This window comes from Patella vulgata, chromosome 2 (assembly GCF_932274485.2).
Source record: "Patella vulgata chromosome 2, xgPatVulg1.2, whole genome shotgun sequence".
NCBI lineage: Eukaryota > Metazoa > Mollusca > Gastropoda > Patellidae > Patella > Patella vulgata.
The window spans coordinates 11,259,881-11,281,419 of record NC_065880.2 but is presented as its reverse complement, the minus strand read 5'-3'; the positions used below and the strand labels follow the sequence as shown (position 1 = coordinate 11,281,419).

At 37.0% G+C, this 21,539-nt stretch overlaps 1 protein-coding gene across 1 annotated transcript in view; it reads left to right on the top strand.

The window, feature by feature from the left end:
- LOC126809714 (taurocyamine kinase) overlaps nt 1-18,425 on the top strand; it is a 44,477-nt gene extending 26,052 nt beyond the window's left edge. Inside the window, exons 2-12 of the mRNA XM_050534455.2 lie at nt 4,492-4,760; nt 5,226-5,374; nt 5,568-5,733; nt 5,962-6,142; nt 7,730-7,874; nt 8,938-9,092; nt 9,621-9,889; nt 10,702-10,850; nt 11,560-11,725; nt 14,628-14,808; nt 16,404-18,425. Of these exons, the coding sequence (XP_050390412.1) occupies nt 4,492-4,760; nt 5,226-5,374; nt 5,568-5,733; nt 5,962-6,142; nt 7,730-7,874; nt 8,938-9,092; nt 9,621-9,889; nt 10,702-10,850; nt 11,560-11,725; nt 14,628-14,808; nt 16,404-16,588 (2,015 nt within the window). The 3' untranslated portion in view covers nt 16,589-18,425. The remainder of the gene's footprint in view (nt 1-4,491; nt 4,761-5,225; nt 5,375-5,567; nt 5,734-5,961; nt 6,143-7,729; nt 7,875-8,937; nt 9,093-9,620; nt 9,890-10,701; nt 10,851-11,559; nt 11,726-14,627; nt 14,809-16,403) is intronic.
- Nucleotides 18,426-21,539: the final 3,114 nt, after the last annotated feature.

Genomic DNA, 21,539 nt, shown 5'->3' with positions numbered 1-21,539 from the left:
CTAATCTCTAATTAGCTAGTTACTGATTAGACCTACATGTACATGTAATTACAGATTATTTCAGACACTTCGAAAATATGGGCCCTAGAATGACTCAGAAAAACACAGCTATGAACTTATCAGTGAATTGAATACTATACTCAATTGGGATCACGTGGTTTTTTTTCTCACATATTCTTAGTGTGATAGCCCGGGCCCTTATTCACGAAAACTTAAACTAAGTTACAACCGAAATTTTAAGAAATACTGCAACTTTATTGGGTATATGCAAATTGATTTTACTGGTCAGTCAATCGAATTGCAGTATTTCTTAAAATTTCGATTGTATCTTAGTTTAAGTTTTCGTGAATAAGGGCCCTGTATGGTTTTAGAATATGAATTTGATTGCCATTGCATAGAATATGAACTCGGAAATCGTAGACAGTGGTTCAATTAAAATCTATGCATCGAATTTTGGCAGTATTTGGTGCCCCCCTCCTGAGCTATGGTGTATCGGTTCGTTCTTTGACAGATTGGGGGTGGGGTTGTTAGCGCGTGTGCGCTGTATCATAAGGTCTGTCATTACATTGAGTTAACTAGCGTGGTTTCGATTCCCCAGTTGTACGTGACAAGGAGTTGGATGTCCTATCCAATCTCTCACTACTAAAGACTCCTATGCGCAAGCGAATTATTGAAATAAAATTGAACCATATGTTAGTCTCGAAATTACCTAGTTTGTGTTGAGTGGACATTACTCTCTCTCTCTCTCTCTCTCTCTGACAGATTGGACGTGATTAGCATTAAGCATATTATGACCCTACAGACAGCATTTGATGGCGTGTGTTGTATACACGTTGAAGATATGAATAACAGACGATCTTGACTGGGGGGTCTTGCTAGAATGATGAATTGTCTTAATATAACGGATGGTGTCACCGTGACATGAGTTTTTACAACATAAACATCCCCCATTGCTAACACAAAATACACTAATTACTTCTAGACAAAATACTTACAATTGTTGGCGTATATATAGCTCTCCTAGGATGCTGATCAGACAATTAATTCATGGATTTGTAATCATAGTCAAAGGCTAAATAAAATTGTTCCTGGTATAAATGAATATAAGTAATTTAGGACCTTATCCTAAGTGGGCGTTTGGGGATTACCGTGGATTGATTCAATGTGAATGTCGACCACAGGACTGGATTAAAAGAGGCTTTAGAACTTTCAACAGGACAATAAATGTAAAAATGTAATTAATATCATATAATATCACCTAGACTTAGGATAATTACCGGCATAAACAGGCCAGGGCATTTAAAACCGATGCTATATAAAATGAAATTAACATCTTACTTCCCGGTACCATCTGGGCTTATTAAGATATGGGGGGTGGGGGTGGATGGCCAAATGGTTAGCACGTGTTCGCTGTATCATACGGCCTGTCACTGAGTCAACTGGCGTTTCTTCCCACTGCTAAAGACCCCTACGCGCAAGCGAATTATTGAAATAAAATTAAACCATATGTTATTCCCGAAATGACCTAGTTTGTGTCGAGTGGACGTTAAACCCCCTCTCTCTCTCTGCCAACACTGGGATAGAAATGAAATGTAATAAAATGGGGTCTAACGTCCAACTGTTCTGCTCCAACTTGGCTAATATAGACGGCGCCGGGATAAAACCAGACGAGTCTCCAGTTTAGTGAGCCAGCACTCTGAACCACCATGGTCCCCACTCTTAAATTGGCTATATGGTTTGACAGATCTGTCTCAAATTTTATATCAAAACGAATCTGAACACCCCTGATACAACTATATTTACAATCTCCCAAGCGGAGTTGTCTTCCCTTGTAGTTTGCTGGATATCGAAACTTGTGGTTGGTAGAATCCAAGGTAAATAATCATCCCGAGACTTGTCTGGAGAATGCTGTATTTATGGTAAAATATTTACCTACCAGCAAAGATCTTGAATGTTATCATCAACAAAATGAAATAGAGGTCTATATTGTCGGAGAAAAAAAATGACAAATTTATGATAGGAATATAAACAATTGTGAGTAGAATTAACTTTTTGGGGCGTCCCACTGTTGGGTATAGTATGGGCGTCCCACTGTTGGGTATAGTATGGGCGTCCCACTGTTGGGTATAGTATGGGACTCCCACTGTTGGGTATAGTATGGGACTCCCACTGTTGGGTATAGTATGGGTGTTATACAATTAGGACAATTAATTGCCACAACTCAGGAAAAAATTTATAACTATTACCCCCCCCCCATCCCCATCTCCCAAAACAACAACAAAAAAAATGTCTCGGTAGAAAGCATGAGGTATTTTGACACTCCTTTGAAATGTTTATCGCCAATTTCGCCCAGGTATCATATGATTTAAGAAAGGATAAAAACTGTTAGAATTGCAATTGGTATCTAAATGAAGATAGATTGAATTAAAGTCTGGAATGACAATATGGCGTGTATACCTATAAAGCTACATATTTCTTAGCTATGAGGAGTTGGAAGATTTCCAACCAGTGTTTCATATCAATTTTTTTTATTATTTTGTATGTGAAAATGTCTGTTGTAATATCTGATGAGAAACGATCTAAGAATAGGTTTGGGTTTGTTTAACTGGAAGTTTTCTTCATCATACCAATATCCAGCGACGTGCTTTATCATCATCAATGTCTTAACCTTTGACACCCCTTACACTAGTTTTGATATACTATAATTACCTGGCTGTTACCTTGTTTGAGTTCAAAACCAACTGGATAACTTTTCTCCTTAATAACACACTCCTTAAACTACGACTTCCAACAAGAAATAAACAAACGAATGTCATACATTATAACGTTTTGCATCTCCTCTTGAAGGTTTTTGGGCGGTGCTCGTTCTCACATTTGGCATTGAAGGTTTGGTATATAAGCTTTGTAGACAAGAGTGATTATTAAACTGATGAAGTGATAAACAATTCTACCGTTAGTTGGGTTGTTTATATGAAATCTATCCGAGTTAGATAGAGGGTAGAAGTCAAAAATACCGCTCTTCTCTTCTGTTTTATTTTTATTTTTTAGACCAGGTCTGCACAAGAGAATATTTACTTTACTCGCTCAGGTGTAATATAAGGCTTTTTGCTAAGATAGCCTTGTGAAATTGAAAAACAATCCCTGTAGAGAGAAAAAAATCTTCGACCATATTGCCAGGATGTTTTGTTCGTTTTGTTATTTCTACTTAATAATACCTTTTTGTTTTTCAAGGTTATATTTTGTGTATGCTTTCGTTGATTCTCTCCGTTTGGGTTGATGCAGAGCCTTGCAGACGTGGGTTATTTTGGCTCAGTATCTGAAATTTGTACAGAGGAAACTATAAGACAAACACTTAACAGAGCATCAACATATCGCCTTCCCGTGTGTTGAAAGATTATTCAGCTTATCTTATTCTAGAAAACGTCTATATTTTTCTCTTGGAGTGTCTTCGTGCGAAAGGAATATAATATTACGTCATTCACTAGACTTCTTTATTAGATCAGAAATAAAACAGACATAACACGTGGAATAACTGGTATAAAAAGACGTAACAATCGTTATCACTCAGATAAATATTAATCAACACTATTTTAGTCCTTTTGTTTTATCTCTTCATACACCCCATTGCAATCATTGGCGAGACAAATAGTTAAAGGAGCCAAGTCGCTAATATTTGGGACCTAGAAATTGACACAAATGGGTCGCAACGCATACAATAATGTAATATGAATGTATATAAATTGATTTACATTCAATCGTTTCTGTTTTACTGTAATTTCTAATCCGTTTTATTCGGCGAAATACGCCAGTATTCTCAATCGAATTTCAATCTCTAGCGTCTGGTTTTTCCAGTCTACACCGATAGTATTTATTGGGCATGCTCTTCAGATAAGAATATAGCGTCACCGTTTGACATGACTTGTGGAATATGCCTAGGCTCGTTTTTCGAGTCCCTTATTACAATTAACACTGAAACGCATTATGGTACACGATTCGTGTACCAATTGTAAAATGTTTATTTTGTCTTAAATATTGGATATCAGAAGGCCATCTTTTCCCGGTAAGATCACAGCATCATTATTGACTTAAAGCGACAAATAAATCGTGTTTTCAATGTCGAAGATTTGGATGATATTGAGTTAGAGACTTAGCTACTTTAACAATGTGCTAAATCTAATGTTTGGAGTAAACTGTCTTCTCGGCTCTCTTTGAGAAATGGGAGTTTTATATTAACGAAATGAAATGGGGTTTAATGTCTTACCGTTCTGCTCCGAACTGGGTTAATGAAGACGGTCATATGCCATACAGTGTGCTATGAGGAAATTTTGCCCAGACAGCGCCTCTATGGTCTACTCCTATATCGAATACCAACTGTCAAAGGCTCCTTTACGTGCACGCCAATGTGTACACAGACCTCGGTTTTTTGTCCCATCCGAACGACTATACGTAGGTAGAAATTGCTAAAAAATTGTTGTTCTTGTGTTTTTACAGGCTGTGAAAATTTAGAGAGTGGTGTTGGTATTTATGCCTGTGATCCCGAGGCCTACACGGTTTTTGCTGATGTATTAGACCTGGTCATCAAAGATTACCACAAAATTCCTGACAATAAAGCCATCAAACATCCTGCCGCTGATTTTGGTGATTTGGAAAAATTGAAATTTGAAGATCTCGATCCCGAAGGAAAATTTGTTGTATCCACCAGGGTTCGCGTTGGCCGATCTCACCAAGAATATGGCTTCCCACCAATTCTCACCAAGGAGGTACTGTATTGTTTCTCTTAAATAACCATATTGTCAACACAGAGTGCAGCTAATATTTTAATTTGCTAAAATTAATTGCGTTTTGACATCACATGATGTAACTATAATCTCAAGGTATTAAGGGGGATGCTATTATTGTAGTCCGGGTATTTCCGGAGTCCAAAATGAACGCTTTATATAAATAAGTATTTTGGGGAATACTAACCCGAACCTTAACCGTAACCCTTTTAAGAGTGTTAAATGGTCAACTAGATCCAAGTTCAGTCTTCTAAAAAGGGTTAGGGTTAGTGTTAGGCCTAATATTGCCCAAATTTCTCATTTATATAAAGCGGTCATTTTGGTCTCCGGAAATACCCGAACCTCCCCAACCGGCCTACAATCAGCATCACCCATTAATTTTACTTTGTGTCAGTCTTTTGGCTAGATCATGATTTTATCATTTTTATTTTTTTTTCTGATATTCAGCAACGCGAAGATATGGAGAAGAAAACTGTTGAAGCATTTGAAGGTTTACCAGAGGCTTTAAAAGGCAAATATCATCCTCTTGATGGCATGGACGGCGACACACAAAAACAGCTTACTGAAGATCATTTCTTATTCAATGACCATGATAGGTAAGCTAGTAATCACAGCCATCGTTATTGTCAATTCTGAACTATAAGTTCTTAAATATGTTTTCTATGGACGTAGTAGGCCATCATGTTTTAGTTGAACCTCGGATATGGCTTAAAGTTTATTTTTCTTTACACGAGTACAGAAGCTGATGAATTTTGCACGTATACGTTCACATCAATATTTATTTTTCAGGTTCTTGAGATCCGCAGGAGGATATAATGACTGGCCTACAGGACGTGGTATCTATTTTAATGAAGAGAAGAACTTTTTAGTTTGGGTCAATGAAGAAGATCATCTTAGAATTATTTCTATGCAGAAAGGAGGAGACTTGGGGGCTGTTTACAAACGTCTAGTCACGGTACGCCACTGACAAACAAAATACTATATTTTAATTCATAATAACATTAACAACCTATCTTTTAGATTTACGATATTTTATTTACTTTATTAAATCTTTCCATAGTTTTAAATTGAGACTACCCCCCCCCCCCCCATTAGATAAGTTAATCGTCTATGAGTCAATATCAGATCGATAACAAACGTCTAGAGCTTTATATGAAATGTTTTATTAATTGGTAATTTTCAGGCTATTAGAAGTTTGGAACAAAAGTTAACCTTCGCCAGGAACGACCGTTTAGGATTTTTAACTTTCTGTCCTACCAACTTGGGTACCACTTTAAGAGCTAGTGTCCATGTTAAGATACCTAACCTAGCAGGACAGTCTAACTTTAAAGACGTGTGTGATAAATATAACCTACAAGCTAGAGGTAAGATTAATGCAGACGTAGATCAGGGACGTAACTAGCTCAGAGCAACGAGGGGGGGGGGGTCTCAGAGGTACTGTAAAATTGACGGACAATGTATATCTATTTTGTTACTGGTTGACAATGTTTTCACAGGGATGGGGGCGAAACTTTTTGCCCCCCCCCCACTAGTTACGGGCCAGACGAAGATGCTAATAGCGAACTAGAGTTGTAACTCCGCGGCTTCATCTTCCATTCTCACTGACAGCGAATCCCCGTATGCCGCAATCTACCCAGTCGATATTAAGAACCGATGGGGCTTGTACAGTAGTACAGTACAGGATTTATGTAGCAAAATAAGACTGAGTGGAGATAAGAGCCCAGACATCCTGTCGAAATCTGGATTATTTGTTCAAAGACAGTAACCCAATGGAATTAGTGGATAGTTTATCAAAATGTAACAAATACACAAATGAAGATATATCAATCTGAGTAAAACACAGATCCTATTTCGTTTCGTTTTTTAATAGTTCAAAATTTCGTTTTACTTGTCTTTACTACACTGGGATTTGGAAGAGTTGTTATTACCGGCGTTCTGGATGGCGTGAGGGATGAGCCAATGAAACAGTCTGTTACGACGAGTTCTTGGTGTGCGATCACAGAACTGTGGGTAAACCACTAGAAACGTCAACGCTGATTAATTAATCAATGTTTGACGTCATAGGGTCAAAAACCACTCGTACCACCCCTGACTCGACCTTCCAGTACAACCGGTCATATCGTCATGTAGTGTAGGCCATGGAAAGTATAAAAAAAAACGAAACGAAATATCGATCTGTATTCTAATCAGATTGAAGATATATACTATACAAATAAATATATAAACGTATAAACACCACTGTCCTGGGAAACTTAATACCCACTCTGCCTGTAAATAGTTATTGGTGACAAAGTGGTATTAAATGATGATTCCTCATATCCCCCAGTAAGCCAAACCCAATCTGCCCGGGCGATATTAAGAACCGACGGGGCGTGTACAGATTTATATGTAACAAAATAAGACTGAGTGGAGATACAAACGTAATACCCACTCTGTGTATAAATAGTTATTGGTGACCAAGTGGTAATAAGTGTTGATTGTGACTGTAAATCACCACCGATATCGTGAGTTTATGATATATTTGAAAGATACGCGTTTTATTGGGTTGTCAGGATTCAATCGACTACTGTATGAGATTTAATTATTAGAATTCAGAATTTGTATTTATCGGACGTTTAACTTCTATCAAATTAAGTCCACGTTGTAAATGAATTGGCTTACATTACATTACTTTTTATTTTTCTGAATTCTTCAAATAGTTTCGTTGCGTATTATCATTGCTGTGTATTATCATTATTAGCTTCGGCATTTTGTGTTTTATCTGGTATTTTTCAATCATCTTGTGTTCTAATTAAATGTGAAATGATTTTTTTTTACCATACATTTTAGTGAAAATTAATCCAGATAGTGTTAATTATGTGAAATGACTTTTATTTACCATATTTTTAAGTGAAATTTAAGCCAGATAGTGTTGATTATATAATGTTACGGGTTGTTTTTTTTTTTATTAGGTATCCATGGGGAACACACAGAAAGTGTTGGAGGTGTTTATGATGTATCTAATAAAAGACGTCTTGGTTTAAGTGAATTACAAGCAGTAACAGAGATGTATAATGGTGTTAAAGAGATTATTAAATTAGAACGGGAACTATCATGGTAAAGTTTATATCCAGAAAAAAATATTAACTTAAGAATGTTTAAAGGCCATTACCACATTCCTGTGAAAATAAATATAGTTAATGTTTAACAGTATAATATGATCACAAGCTGATTAAAAGAACAGATCCATATTTCGTTTCGTTTTCTGTACTTTCGAAGGCCTACACTACATGAAGATCTGACCGGTTGTATTGGAAGGTCGCGTCAGAGGTCGTACGAGCGGCTTTTGACCCTATGACGTCCGATATTGATTAATCAATCAGTGTTGACGTTTCTAGTGGTTTACCCACAGTTCCGTGCATCGCACGCCAAGAACTCGCAGTAACAGACCGCTTCATTGGCTAATCCCTCACTTCAACCAGAACGCCGGTAATATCACAATTCTTCCAGATCCTAGTGTTGTAAAGACAAGTAAAACGAAATTTTGAATTATAAAAAACGAAACGAAATAGGATCTGTGTTTTAACCAGATTGATATAATCACTGACACTCAAAGGTTAAGGAAGTCGAGTCACCGACTTAGTGTAATACTTTTTGACCAAGAGGTCGTTAAACTCATTTTAACCACTAAAACATTTATAGACTCTTAAAATTGACTTAAAAAAAAAAAAACATTGATATCTCAGCGATGAATTGATCGAATTGGTCCAAAGTTTGCATGGCATAAAAATCGATCACGGTCCATCCGGTAAAGATCTCCAAAGCGCTAATGCCTCTTTAAAGCCATTCTCAATCAGTGTAGATTTCTTTGTCAATGACTCCGTGTATTCAAGCTAACGAGTATATCTCTATTGATTGTTAATTTTACCGTGTGTACTAAATAATTTTCTCCGTTTTTTGTTTATGTCTTTTTTATGGATTACTGTGTTGGGATTGTTGTAATTTTATATTAGTTGTACTTATGTAAAGCGCCCGAGAGCAGCTCGCTGAGTTGAATTGTTGGCGCTATATAAATCAATTATTATTATTGTTACTACTGATATACAATGGTATAATGGAACGGGAGAGTAATATAGGATTTTTAAATGATTATTTTCTTTGATTTTTTTCTTATAAACAGGAAACCTGAATCTATTGAAGATATGTTTGACCATGTCTCTAAGGCTAAACACTGTAAATCATTAATGAAGAAATATTTTACAAAGGATGTTCTTGAAAAATTGAAAGACAAGAAGACGAGTCATGGCGCCACCTTGATGGACTGTATTAATTCAGGTACGTACCTGTTCGCCGTTACTGTCTTTGATATAATTTTGTGGGAAATATTAAAAGTGTCAGCCCTTCTTAGATACAGCTTCGTTTAGTATGGAGGAAATCCAGAAATGCAACACATACTGAACTGAAAAATGAAAATAAAAATTCCACGGAATGTAAGAAAATTGCCGCAAGTTCTGAAAATCATTTTACCTCCCACCATGACAATGATGAAGACAACAGTCATTCTGCATTGGTTTTCTGGAAAGTACAGGTCATTGAAGTACGAGGTTGGACATGCGACCCTACTCCTTGTCACGTACAACCGGGGAATCGAAACCACGCCAGTTGACTCATTGACAAACCTTATGATACAGCGCGCACTAACCATTCGCCCCCCCCCCCCCACATCCTCAGAAATAAGATGCTCTCTGGTGTAATTAATATAGACCGGCAATATTTTAACGTAGTCACGAAAATCCAGCCCAAACGTAGTCACGAAAATTCAGCCCAAATTAAAACCTTTGTCTAATTACTATATGATTGTAGGTGTAATGAATTTGGACAGTGGTGTTGGAATCTATGCTGCTGACCCCGAGTCGTATACAGTATTTGCTGATATCTTCGATCCCGTTATTAAAGATTATCACAATATGAAACCTAGCGATACTTTAGCTCACCCTGCTTTCGATCTGGGAGATGTTGAAAACCTTCCCTTTCCCGATCTTGATCCCGAGGGAGAACTCATCGTATCTACTAGAATTCGAGTTGGCAGAAGTCACAGTGAATACGCTTTCCCGCCAGTTTTAACAGCCGAGGTAAGATGTTTGGGAAATACCTTAATGAATGGGAATGTTTAAATGAAATGAGGTTTTATGACCCTGGCACATTATTGCGTATGAGAGAAACGAATGAGTTGCGTATGAAAATTAATAAAATAATTTTTTTTATACGCGCAAAATGCCCCTGCAAATACAGAATTGTTCTTATATACTTTCCGTGTTGAACCAATATGAGTAGCGTATGGGTATCGTATGAAATGCGCATGTTCAGGGTGATGCTTAGCGTATAAACGTTATAAACGGCACTCAATCGTGAGGCATACGCTAAGATGTACGATACGCCTTCATGTTAGCGTATGACCAGCATATACTTGACCTTGAGTAACGTACCTCTAGCATAACCCTTGCGTATTCTGCGTATAGCTGGCGTATGCTGAGCGTATAAACCTTACGTCCGTATACGCACTATTTTTATTTTTAAGCATACATAATGCCCGCGTATGCCACCTTAAAATATGCAGCCGTTTTTTGAAACGTTTACAACCTATGCTTAACGCACCCTAGCGTATATCAGCGGAAAAGTGATATTTTTCAATGTGCACGTCAACATTGGTTTTTCGTCCCATCCGAATGACCGGCCACTGTAGCATTACCGCCGTGGCTCCCTTAAAGACTGTGATAAAAAGGTGTTATGTACTTTTTGTTTAAATGAAGTTTATGCTGTTGTCTCCAGCAAGATTTGTTTTATTTATTGTGATAACGGTAAAATGTATTTAATATGTTTAAATGAAGCAAGATTTGTTTTATTTATTGTGATAACGGTAAAATGTATTTAATATGTATAATAGGATCGTGTCAAGATGGAAGAAAAAACAGTTGCTGCATTAAACAGTCTAACGGGAGAATTAAAGGGAACTTATCATCCTCTTAAGGGAATGACAAAAGAAATGCAAGATCAATTAACAGCTGATCACTTCCTGTTTAATGATCATGACAGGTAGGATAATACGTCACTATATATGGTACCTGGGGTAGCCCGGATGTTCAATGTACATAAAATGACATGGGGTTTAACGTCCTACTGTTCTGCTCCGACAGGGTTAATGAAGACGGGCATATGCCATACAGTATGCTATGAGAGAAATTTTGCCAGAACAGCGGCGCTACGGCCTACTCTTTTATCGAATTCAACTGACAAGGGTGCTTTTACCTGCACGTCGATTTGAGGCCTACAGGACCTCGGGTTTTCGTCCCATCGGGCCAACACCGGGATCGAATACGGGATCTCCAGGTTAGCAAGCCAACTTCAAACCACCGCACCCCCCTTCAATGTACATACACTGCGACTAAACTAAGTATCAAACTCTAAACGCTAGCCTTTTTTTTTTGGGCCTATAAAGTTTTATTACGTGTACATTTTCATGATACTTCAGTTTGGGCATGCTTTCTAAATAGTCGTTTGTGGATTTAAGGAAGGGCTTCATTATAATCATGGTTTTGTTCATTGCCCCACATGTTATTGAAATGTAACGCCAACGGTTTTATTTTGGGTCAGTTGACTTGATTTTAGAAAAAGCATGAGTTCCCCGATCAGAATAGAGTATGCACTTTATGGAATATCCCTGTTTAGAAGTTAGGCCAGATCAAATCTGACCAGAGTTGGTATAGGATATAATTTTATAAAATATTGGTTTGGATGTTTTCAGATTTTTGAAAGCTGCTGGAGGATATAATGACTGGCCTACAGGACGTGGTATCTATTTTAATTCAGAGAAGAACTTTTTAGTTTGGGTCAATGAAGAAGATCATCTTAGAATTATTTCTATGCAGAAAGGAGGGGACTTGGGTACCGTTTACAAACGCCTAGTCACGGTACGTGTAATTATTTTATTCGTTAACTGACGATTTGAATTAATGTGTTTTAATGTTGTAAGTTTCAGTGTTGAAATTCTAAATCCAGCAATGTCCTCACTAGTTGACATAAACTGATTCCGTAAAACAAATTAGTCGATAAGGCAACTGGTTTACATTGGAACAATCATCGGGGCATTAGCAATAAACGCGGATATCATTGTTTAATAGCTTGATTAAGGTGGGGTGGGGGTGTGTATACTTTCTTTTTGGCGACCCCTTTGGATTATGCGGACACTATCACCCCGAGTCGTAACGACATGATAGGCCGTGTAATCAAACCACTCAGCAATATATAAACCATTAGTACATCACTTATGAAACAAATAATGGCTAAGCTCTTTACACCGACATCGTTAATAAACTATGGTGGCTGAAACGTCCATTTAGATCGTCGTGTTTCCAGAAGTAATGTGACAGTCCTCGTTAAGACAGCGCCACAACAAACGCGACATACGACGAAAAAAAAAACCGCCATTACTTTAAAACTCGGTGAGTTAGTTCTTAACGGCATAATTCATTTTGCAAAAATATATTTCAGTAGGCATTTTGACTTTTAGAACTTCTGAACACGATACAAGACAAATTGCTCAACTGAATTTTCTAAACCTGTGGGAATGTTCATAAGAGGCAAAGGGTGGAACCCTATTAAAATTAAATTATTTCCAAACGCGTTTTGTGAAGATACATTTCCTTTCACATTTTAACTTTTAGAGATTGTGATAATACAGGATATAGTTCATCTGTAGACTTTTGAAAAACTTAGTACCATATTTTATAAGGTTGACAAATTTTAGAGGGGTTGGTTGCCATTGTTTTTAGGGTTAGGAGGAGGGGCGACTTTGATGCTCTGTTATAATTAAAGAGTATAGCTACACCAATGTATCCGAGAATTAAGTTTGCTTAAATTAGTTAAGTCTCTAACTCAATATCATCCAAAATCTTCAACATTTAAAACACGAATTATTTGTCAATTTAAAACAACATTGATGCTGTGATCTTACCGGAAAGAGATGGGCTACTGATATCCAATATTTAAGACAAAATAAATATTTTACCATTGGTACACTAATCGTGTACCATAATGCGTTACAGCCCCAGTTCTAGCAAGAGGAACGAGGCTAGACATATTGCACCAAACCAAACGGCGTATGTAGACGGGAATAACCAGACGCTGGGAATTTGCATTCGATTGAGACTGCTGGCTTATTTCACGGAACATAACTGATTTGAAATTAGAGTAAAAACGGAAACGATTGAATATAAATCAGTTTATATACATTCATATTACAGTATTATGAGTTGCGACCCACTAGTGTCAATTTCTAGGCCCCAAATGTTAGCGATTTAGCTCCTTTAAATTAGCGGTTAATGACACTGTCATCTGATATTACGAACGTAATAACACCTCAAATATCTATATGCCACTTTTTAATTCATGTTCCTGGCTTTACGAGAAGCACGACACCATATGTTCTAGCAGCCGGCATCTATACCGGTTTTAAATTACAATAATTGGATGTATTATTATATATTTGTTTGATGATATATATTTCTATTATAACCCACAGACGGCTCTACATGTATATATTAGCCATGCTTTTAAATATGATATTATTAAACCACATATAATAAAAAGGTCATATTATATGAAACTTAATCCTATAAAGACGACGATAAAGACCAGTTTGTTTGAATACAGATAACTTAAACATACATTGTGCAAGAGCTAAATTTGCCTATTGCATGTCTTTCTTTGGGCCTGAAATGTTATCTTAAATTAATAAGACATTAATTGACTTATCCAGACCATAATCAACTCTTGATGTCATCGCTAGCCTCGATATTAAATGCTCAACTCTCATTCATGATTAAATCAAGAAATTGATAATCGAGACTATGTATTTTATAGTACCGATTTTTGTAATGATGATCGAGGCTAGGCCCAAAATTCAATCGCTAAATTCTCGGTTCAGAGTGGATCATTTGACTGAAATTTTCAGCAAATTCTCTTCACATTATCTAGTTTTTAACTATTATAGTGAGAAATGCCAGCTCTTTTATCTAATCTCCCATAATGTATGTTTAATAAGTAAAATACGGTACTGGATAATCGAGACTGTATTTTATAGTACCGACTTTAGTAATGATTATCGATGATCGGTTTAGAGTGGATCATTTGACTGAAATTTTCAGCAAATTCCCTTTACATTATCTAGTTTTTAACTATTATAGAGAGAACTGCCAACTCTTTATCTAATCTCCCATAATGTATGTTTAATAAATAAAAAACGGTACTGGATAATCGAGACTGTATTTTATAGTACCGACTTTAGTAATGATGATCAATGATCGGTTTAGAGTGGATCATTTGACTGAAATTTTCAGCAAATTCCCTTTACATTATCCAGTTTTTAACTATTATAGAGAGAACTGCCAACTCTTTATCTAATCTCCCATAATGTATGTTTAATAAATAAAATACGGTACTGGATAATCGAGACTGTATTTTATAGTACCGACTTTAGTAATGATGATCAATAATCGGTTTAGAGTGGATCATTTGACTGAAATTTTCAGCACATTCCCTTTACATTATCTAGTTTTTAACTATTATAGTGAGAACTACCAGCTCTTTATCTAATCTCCCATAATGTATGTTTAATAAATAAAGTACGGTAGTCATTGTAAAATAACACCTTTTATTCTGTCAGGTGGAGATTAACCCAGATTAAACACGACTGTTAATTAAATTATTCAGTATCTACAGGTAAATGACTTAGCACCGGTAACTGTTTATTCTGTGTTTTGTATGTAACTACGTAGGTCTATATCTATAATCATGTTTTTTTTTCTTTATCAGGCCATCAAAGAATTAGGTGAAAAATTGACCTTTTCCCGAGATGATCGCCTGGGCTTTTTGACCTTCTGTCCAAGTAATTTGGGAACTACCCTCCGTGCAAGCGTACATATCAAAATCCCCCATCTAGCTGCCAAAAAAGACTTTAAAAATATCTGTAGTAAGCTCAAGTTACAGGCAAGAGGTAGGTTTTATCTAATCTTGGTTTGTCAGCTCAATATCTTTTTGTTAAGCTGTGTTATAGAATATATAGCATCTTATAGCTGATTGCGGTTGATTTTGCTTAGAAGTATTTGGAATGTGATCCTTTGGCTCTTAGAGAATTAATCTCCCGAGCACAATGCAAGTGGGGGGTGGGGGTGGGGGCAAGGTCGCTTAGTGGGTGAGAGGTTGGTTCGTTAACCTGGAAGTCCCGTGTTTGCCGAGAAAGTTCATCGGGATTTTCCGACGTGTTTCCTCCTTGTCAGTGGTTGTGGACCGATGGTCTGGCAGGGGACAACGTATAGTCGTTCGGATGGGACGAAAAACCTTAAAGATCCCTTGGCAGTTGGAATTCGATATGAGAGTATAAGGCCGTAGCGCGGTTGATTTTGCTTAGACGTATTTGGAATGCGATCCTTGGCTCAATCTTTGAGAATAAATCCCCCAAGCTCAATGAAAAGTACAAGTGGCTCAGTGGGTAAGACGTTGGCTCGCTAACCTGGAGTTCCCGTGTTCGATTCCAGCCTTGGCCGAGAAAATTAATCGGGATTTTCCGGCGTGCTTGGTTCCTCCTTGTCAGTGGTGCTGTGAGGGCCTGGCAAGGGACATCGTATAGTCGTTCGGATGGGACAAAAAACCTTAAAGATCCCTTAGCAGTTGGAATCGATATAAGAGTATAAGGCCGTAACAGTAGGACGTTAAACCCCATTACATTTCAATGCATGTGGAAGTCAGTTCGAGGAAACTTTTAGTGATATTTTCTATCCTTTCCTCACAGCATTGAAATCTTTTTACAAAAATAGGCTATTGAATTCTAGTAGCAATGTAATGACAAACCTTGTCCACATGCCACTATCATTACGAATCATTATCCCTATGTTATATGTCAGGCCTTCAATATTATTACCGTTTTATAACCAGGAGGCCCGTGTTCGATCCCGGTGTTGGCAGAGACAGTTCATCGGAAATTTTCCAGCGTGGTTCCCCCTTTTCAGGATGGGACGAAAAAACCGTGGTCCCATGTACACATTGGCGTGTACGTAAAAGAACCCTTGACAGTTGAAATTCGATATAAGAGTAGGCCGTTGTGCCGATGCCCGTCCAAAATATCCCTCAAAGCACACTAAATATATGGCGTATGCCCGTCTTCATTAGTTCCCCCTTGTCAGTGATGCAGGACGGAGGGCCCGACAAGGACAGCTGTCTAGTCCGTCGGATGAGACGAAAAACCGAGGTCCCGTGTATATATTGGAATGCACGTAAAAGATCCTCTGGCAGTTGGAATTCGATGTAAGAGTAGGCGATAGTGCCGCTGCCCGGGCAAAATTTCCCTCAGCACACTGGATGGCGTATGCCCGTCTTCATTAGCCCAGTATAGGAGCAGAACAGTAGGACGTTAAACCCCATTTCATTTCTTTTCATTTCCGTCTTCATTAGCCCATTCGGTGCAGATCCGTAGGACGTTAAACCCTATTTCATGTCATTTCTCATTTGTGAAAGTCTTTTTAATTGGGCTCTATAAAACTATAAAATTGATTTCACGTTCGCAAATCACTGAATTGTTGTAATACATTACAGGTATTGATGGTGAGCATACAGAAAGTGTTGGTGGAGTTTACGACATTTCAAACAAAAGACGTCTCGGTTTGTCGGAAATTGATGCTGTGAAGGAGATGTACCATGGTGTTCAAGAAATCATTCGTATGGAAAAAGATCTTGCGGCCGGCAAGGGAACCAAGTCATCATCATGCGTCGTATTGTAACAGGGCCGATAACTCTTGTTTTGCTCAGCTTTAAATTCATAATTTATTTTATTACAAAATGGAAAAATATCATAACATCCGGATAGGGAATCGTCTATTTGTTCACTTTTATACCTTTCGAACTTCAATTTGTTTTTAAAAAAATAAATTTAAACAAACAGTGATTAATTAATTGTATGACTTGAGGGATGGCAAATCATACCAAGTAACCTTTATAATTTTGTTACCCGAATACAATGCCCTGTCCAAGATACATTTTCTTATTAAAAATAATTTATTAGTTTTGATTGAGTCAAATTGGTATTTATGCGGTACAGTCTGTATCACCCTAATACATTATTATTGTTCGGTATTGTCACTGTCTATATATAATATTGTGTTTTTGAATGAAATTAATCAAATGATATATAAAATTATATGTACAATATACATGTAATGTGGAGGTAATTGTCTCATGATCAACTTTATGTACACATAATACTGTAGTAGATCTACCGATGTTGCTTTCTCAGTGTAATTAAGTGCCAAATTGTTTGTTCAGCTGTACTAATAGATTAGGAAGTGTTTAAGAGGCGCCATCAGGTTTTCCCCTCTTTGAAAGAGTTGATAGTACACCCTAAAACATTTTCGATAAAACTAATTACCGTTCAGCATTTGAAAAAACGTTCAGCATTTGAAAGGCGTTCAGCCTTTGAAATGACGTTCAGCATTTGAAAAGACGTTCAACATTTAAAATTTGAAATGACGTTCAGCATTTGAAAAGACGGTTCAGCATTAGAATGACGTTCAGCATTTGAAAGACGGACATTTTTAATTTAGGGGATTCGGTGTGGGGAAAATGATTTAAAGTACGGAATGATTGAAAACTATCGAATGTTGGACCAATATTATAGTTGAAATTTGATTTTGATTGTGGTGAGTTGCTTTTTACTAATAATTACTGAATAAAAAATGCACTGTTTCAATATGTGACTACTTGAATTATGAAATCTGTAGGCTTTGGGTGGATAATGTTTCTATATGGAGTTTGTATATAGATATTATATTGTGTATATCTACATTAGGTATTAATTTCTATTAAAGATTAAAATACAAACTGTAGTTTATATAATTGTATATAGATATATTGCACAGTTCTTGGTGGGATATATAAAATTATTATAGTTTATTTATATTTATTATATGTGTGGTAATTATTATAATTATTGTCTACAATATATGTATGTCTATATATTTATAATCTTTTGAAAAAATTTAAAAAATGGTACATGAAAGACCCGTATAACCCTGAAAGTTCTTTTATTTTCGGATAAGTTAATCGTTTGTATAATCCCTCTAAAAAGTTTTATGGCAGTTAACCTATATGATTAATTTATAGTTAAGAATTTGAAGTCAAAAATGAATTTGATCATTATAAAAGTATTAGAATATTAATAGAATTTGTATGTTTTATATACACCAAGGTATTATGACCATATTTGATAAGACCCGTATAAACCTTCAAGTTGTATTTTCGGATAAGTTAATTCTTTGTATGGCATCCCTATGGAATCTTAATCCCTCTAAAAAAATTATGACAGTTAAAATATTTGATTAAATTATTATTAAGAATTTGAAGTCAAAATTGAATTTGATCATTATAAAAGTATTAGAATATTAATAAAATTTGTATGTTATATACATCAAGGTATTATAATCATATTTGATAATATTTAATATGCATATAGTTATGCAATTTTTGAATGTATGTTAATGTTATAATGATTTTGTTAACATAATTTATTTGTGTTTGATACGCATGCCAGTCATAACAGTTATTAAACATTTTCAATTTTTACCAATCTCTGTTTTTCATTGGTAATGACGATGGGCATATGCCATGCAGTGTGCTGTAAGGGGAATTTTGCCCGGATAGCGGCGTTTCCACCCGCTTTTCGTCGAATACCAACTGCCAAGAGTTCTTTAACGTGTACACGGGTCCTCGGTTTTTCGACCTACAGGAAGGACTAGACACTGTTCTTAATTACCAAGCCCATCTTCCTGGGCGACAATTTGACTAGTATATAATTGGTATATATCACAATCTCTCTTCAGCCTCGCGATGTTGCCTTCAAATCATTGGTATTTCTTCATCTTTAGCTTGGCCAAGAACTGTTCACGTAAACTGATATCGTCTGAAGCATGGTTATGTATATTCCGAAAGCTGGTGTTGAGTTTTTTCAAGGGAGTCCTTGTGGTATCGACAATTATGAGCTGGGCTGTAACTATAGATCAGAGCAACGAGGTGGGGGTGAGGCGGGAGGTGTTCCCAGGGGTTCTGTAAAATTGACTGACAATGTATATCAATTTTTTTATAGTCAACAATTTTTTCACGGGGGGGGGGGGGGACTTTTTGCGTGGATTAACGTGCGTGGGTGGGGCCCCTGGTTGTAATTTAAATAATGGTCCTTAAGTGTAAGTAAACAAGAAATTCTATTGGACTGAATTGTACCTAGCTAGACTGCATTTCATCAACATACTTATTATTTGTTGCATGTCAGCCACGGTGACACGGTGTTGGGGGAGCTAGCTAACTTTTCTAGAAGGGCTAGAATTGTCAGATCTAAATATTATGGCCACTTGCATATTTCGTCAAGGTAACGAGATGTAAACAGGATTAGGGCACGTGATTGTTACCGAGGATTGTTGGTAAGGGTTAGGGTCAGGTCTTGGGGTAGAGTTAGGATTAGCGCTAGTCCTCTTTACATCTCGTGACCTTGACGAAATCTGCAAGTGGTCTTAATACTTAGATCTAATATATAGTAGGTCGCGAGTTATATATTAGTTTAGAGACAGAGAGAGTGTGTGAGTGGGTTTGCGTGTGGGTGGGTGTCTTTAAAAATGATCGCCCAATAAAGCGATACCATCATGGTGATATAGGTGTGCAATGGATGTTCACATTTTGGAAAGAATAGTGTGCGCTTGAACCCATTCAGGGCTATCACGGTGGCTAAGTGGGTAAGATGTTGGCTGACTAAGCTGAAGGTCACGTGTTAGATCCCTGCATTGGTCGAGAAAGTTCACTGTGATTTTCCGACGTGGTTTCCCCTTGTCAGTGGTGAAGGATGGAGGGCCTGACAAGAACAGCTGTATAGTCATTCGGGTCAGACAAAAAACCAAGGTCCCGTGTATACATTGGCGTGTACTAAAAGATCCCTTGGCAGTTATAATTCGATATAAGAGTAGGCCGTAGCGCCGCTGCCCGGGCAAAATTTCCCTCATAGCACACTGTATGGCGTAATATGCCCGTCTTCATTAGCCCAGTTTAGGAGCAGAACAGTAGGACGTTAAACCCCATTTCATTTCATTTTGAACCCATTCACCCCAAAAGCACGTGAGAGTGTTTTGTTTTGCGCATTACCCTTGTTTTGTCTGTTCAACAAAGAAATTATTTGCCAAAAATGTAAAGTTAAAATTTGATTTCATAACATCTCGTCTGTGCAGTTATTCAACATTATTTACAGTCGGAATCCTTCACTACTGGTCTGGTTTTTCGGATTATGGAATTTATTTACATTGCACTCAAATGATTTGAAGCAACCCATCGTCCGCGAATGTCTCCACTCACTCATTGTAGTTCTCCAATCATGAAATTATGATTATTCAGTTTTGTATTCAGGAAAAGCTAAGAAATAAAGGCTAAATCAATTTGTTAAGACCATCTCAATGTTTGACCAGGTCGCTGAGACATAAGGTTAGCGCACATGATTGTTAGCTAAATTGTAGGTTAGGATTAGGGTAAGCATTGGGGCTAGGTCCAGGATTAGGGTTAGAATTAGCGCTAGCCCTGTTTACATGTCGTGACCTATGACTAAAAATTGAGCTGACCTTATCATTAGCACTAACCAAGAAATAAATATGTTCATAAAACATTGATTTCCTTTCAAGGTAAATGGGTGAGCACTTTTTAAGTACCGTACTGATTAAGTTTGACGTGTTCTAACTGACGGGGCAATAAATGGTCGACTTTAGCGGCAGGTTCACCGACCCGTTGACACTTGGTCTCATTTCGCCGGGCACAGCGAGGTTAAACCGACCGATGGTATAAATGAATAAAAGACCCGTTAAAACGCCATGCAGGGCCGTTTTTAGAAAATGCGGGACCCAATTTGGGAGGTCCGAAGTTGTAACAGGATAAGTAACGCAATGTTTGGTCCTCTCAGAGCCATCTCAATTTTTCAAAATATTTCACACATCCTATATACATGTATATATAGGCTACCATCTCTGTCGAATGAGTTCGAATGACATATGGTAGCAAATATATTAACCCTATATCTAATCTTAAATAATTAAGACCATAATTACATAAGAATACTAACTAATTGAGAGTTATAGCGGAGATTATCGTGAACACGGCTTATGTCATTCATCTATTGTCATAGTGACATGCCAGTCGAGATCACGTGTAGGCCTTCTGGAAAATCAATATCAGCAATGGCTGTGTAAGGAACTCATTAATATCATTATCAGGAATGGTAAAAACAAGATGGCGTAGCAGCTGAAACACTGCCTCTCTCGACTGGGCATCATTTTAAGAAGACCAAGTGTTTGGAGTGAATTGATTTTAAGAAATTGATTTATTTTGCAAGTTGTATTTTCAAAATTAAAAAGAAACGCCGTTAATTAGTAAAATTCTTTTGCAATCCGACAAGACACTGCGTTCTAAGTTGCGATATCGATTCCACGTGACAGAAATTTAACGTTCTTATTATAGGAGTCTAGTCTTAAAAAAGATACAGTATGGACAATTACGCTTTCTCCTTTGCAACTCCTGGATGGCCCAACAAAATAAGAGCATTTTTGGCACAGTTTTCCGACTTTTTCAGCGCATTTGCCAAACACATAGCTCCAACATATCATCATGACAGATGCGAACGGTAAGTTTTTGTGAATGTATGTGTTTTTTTTT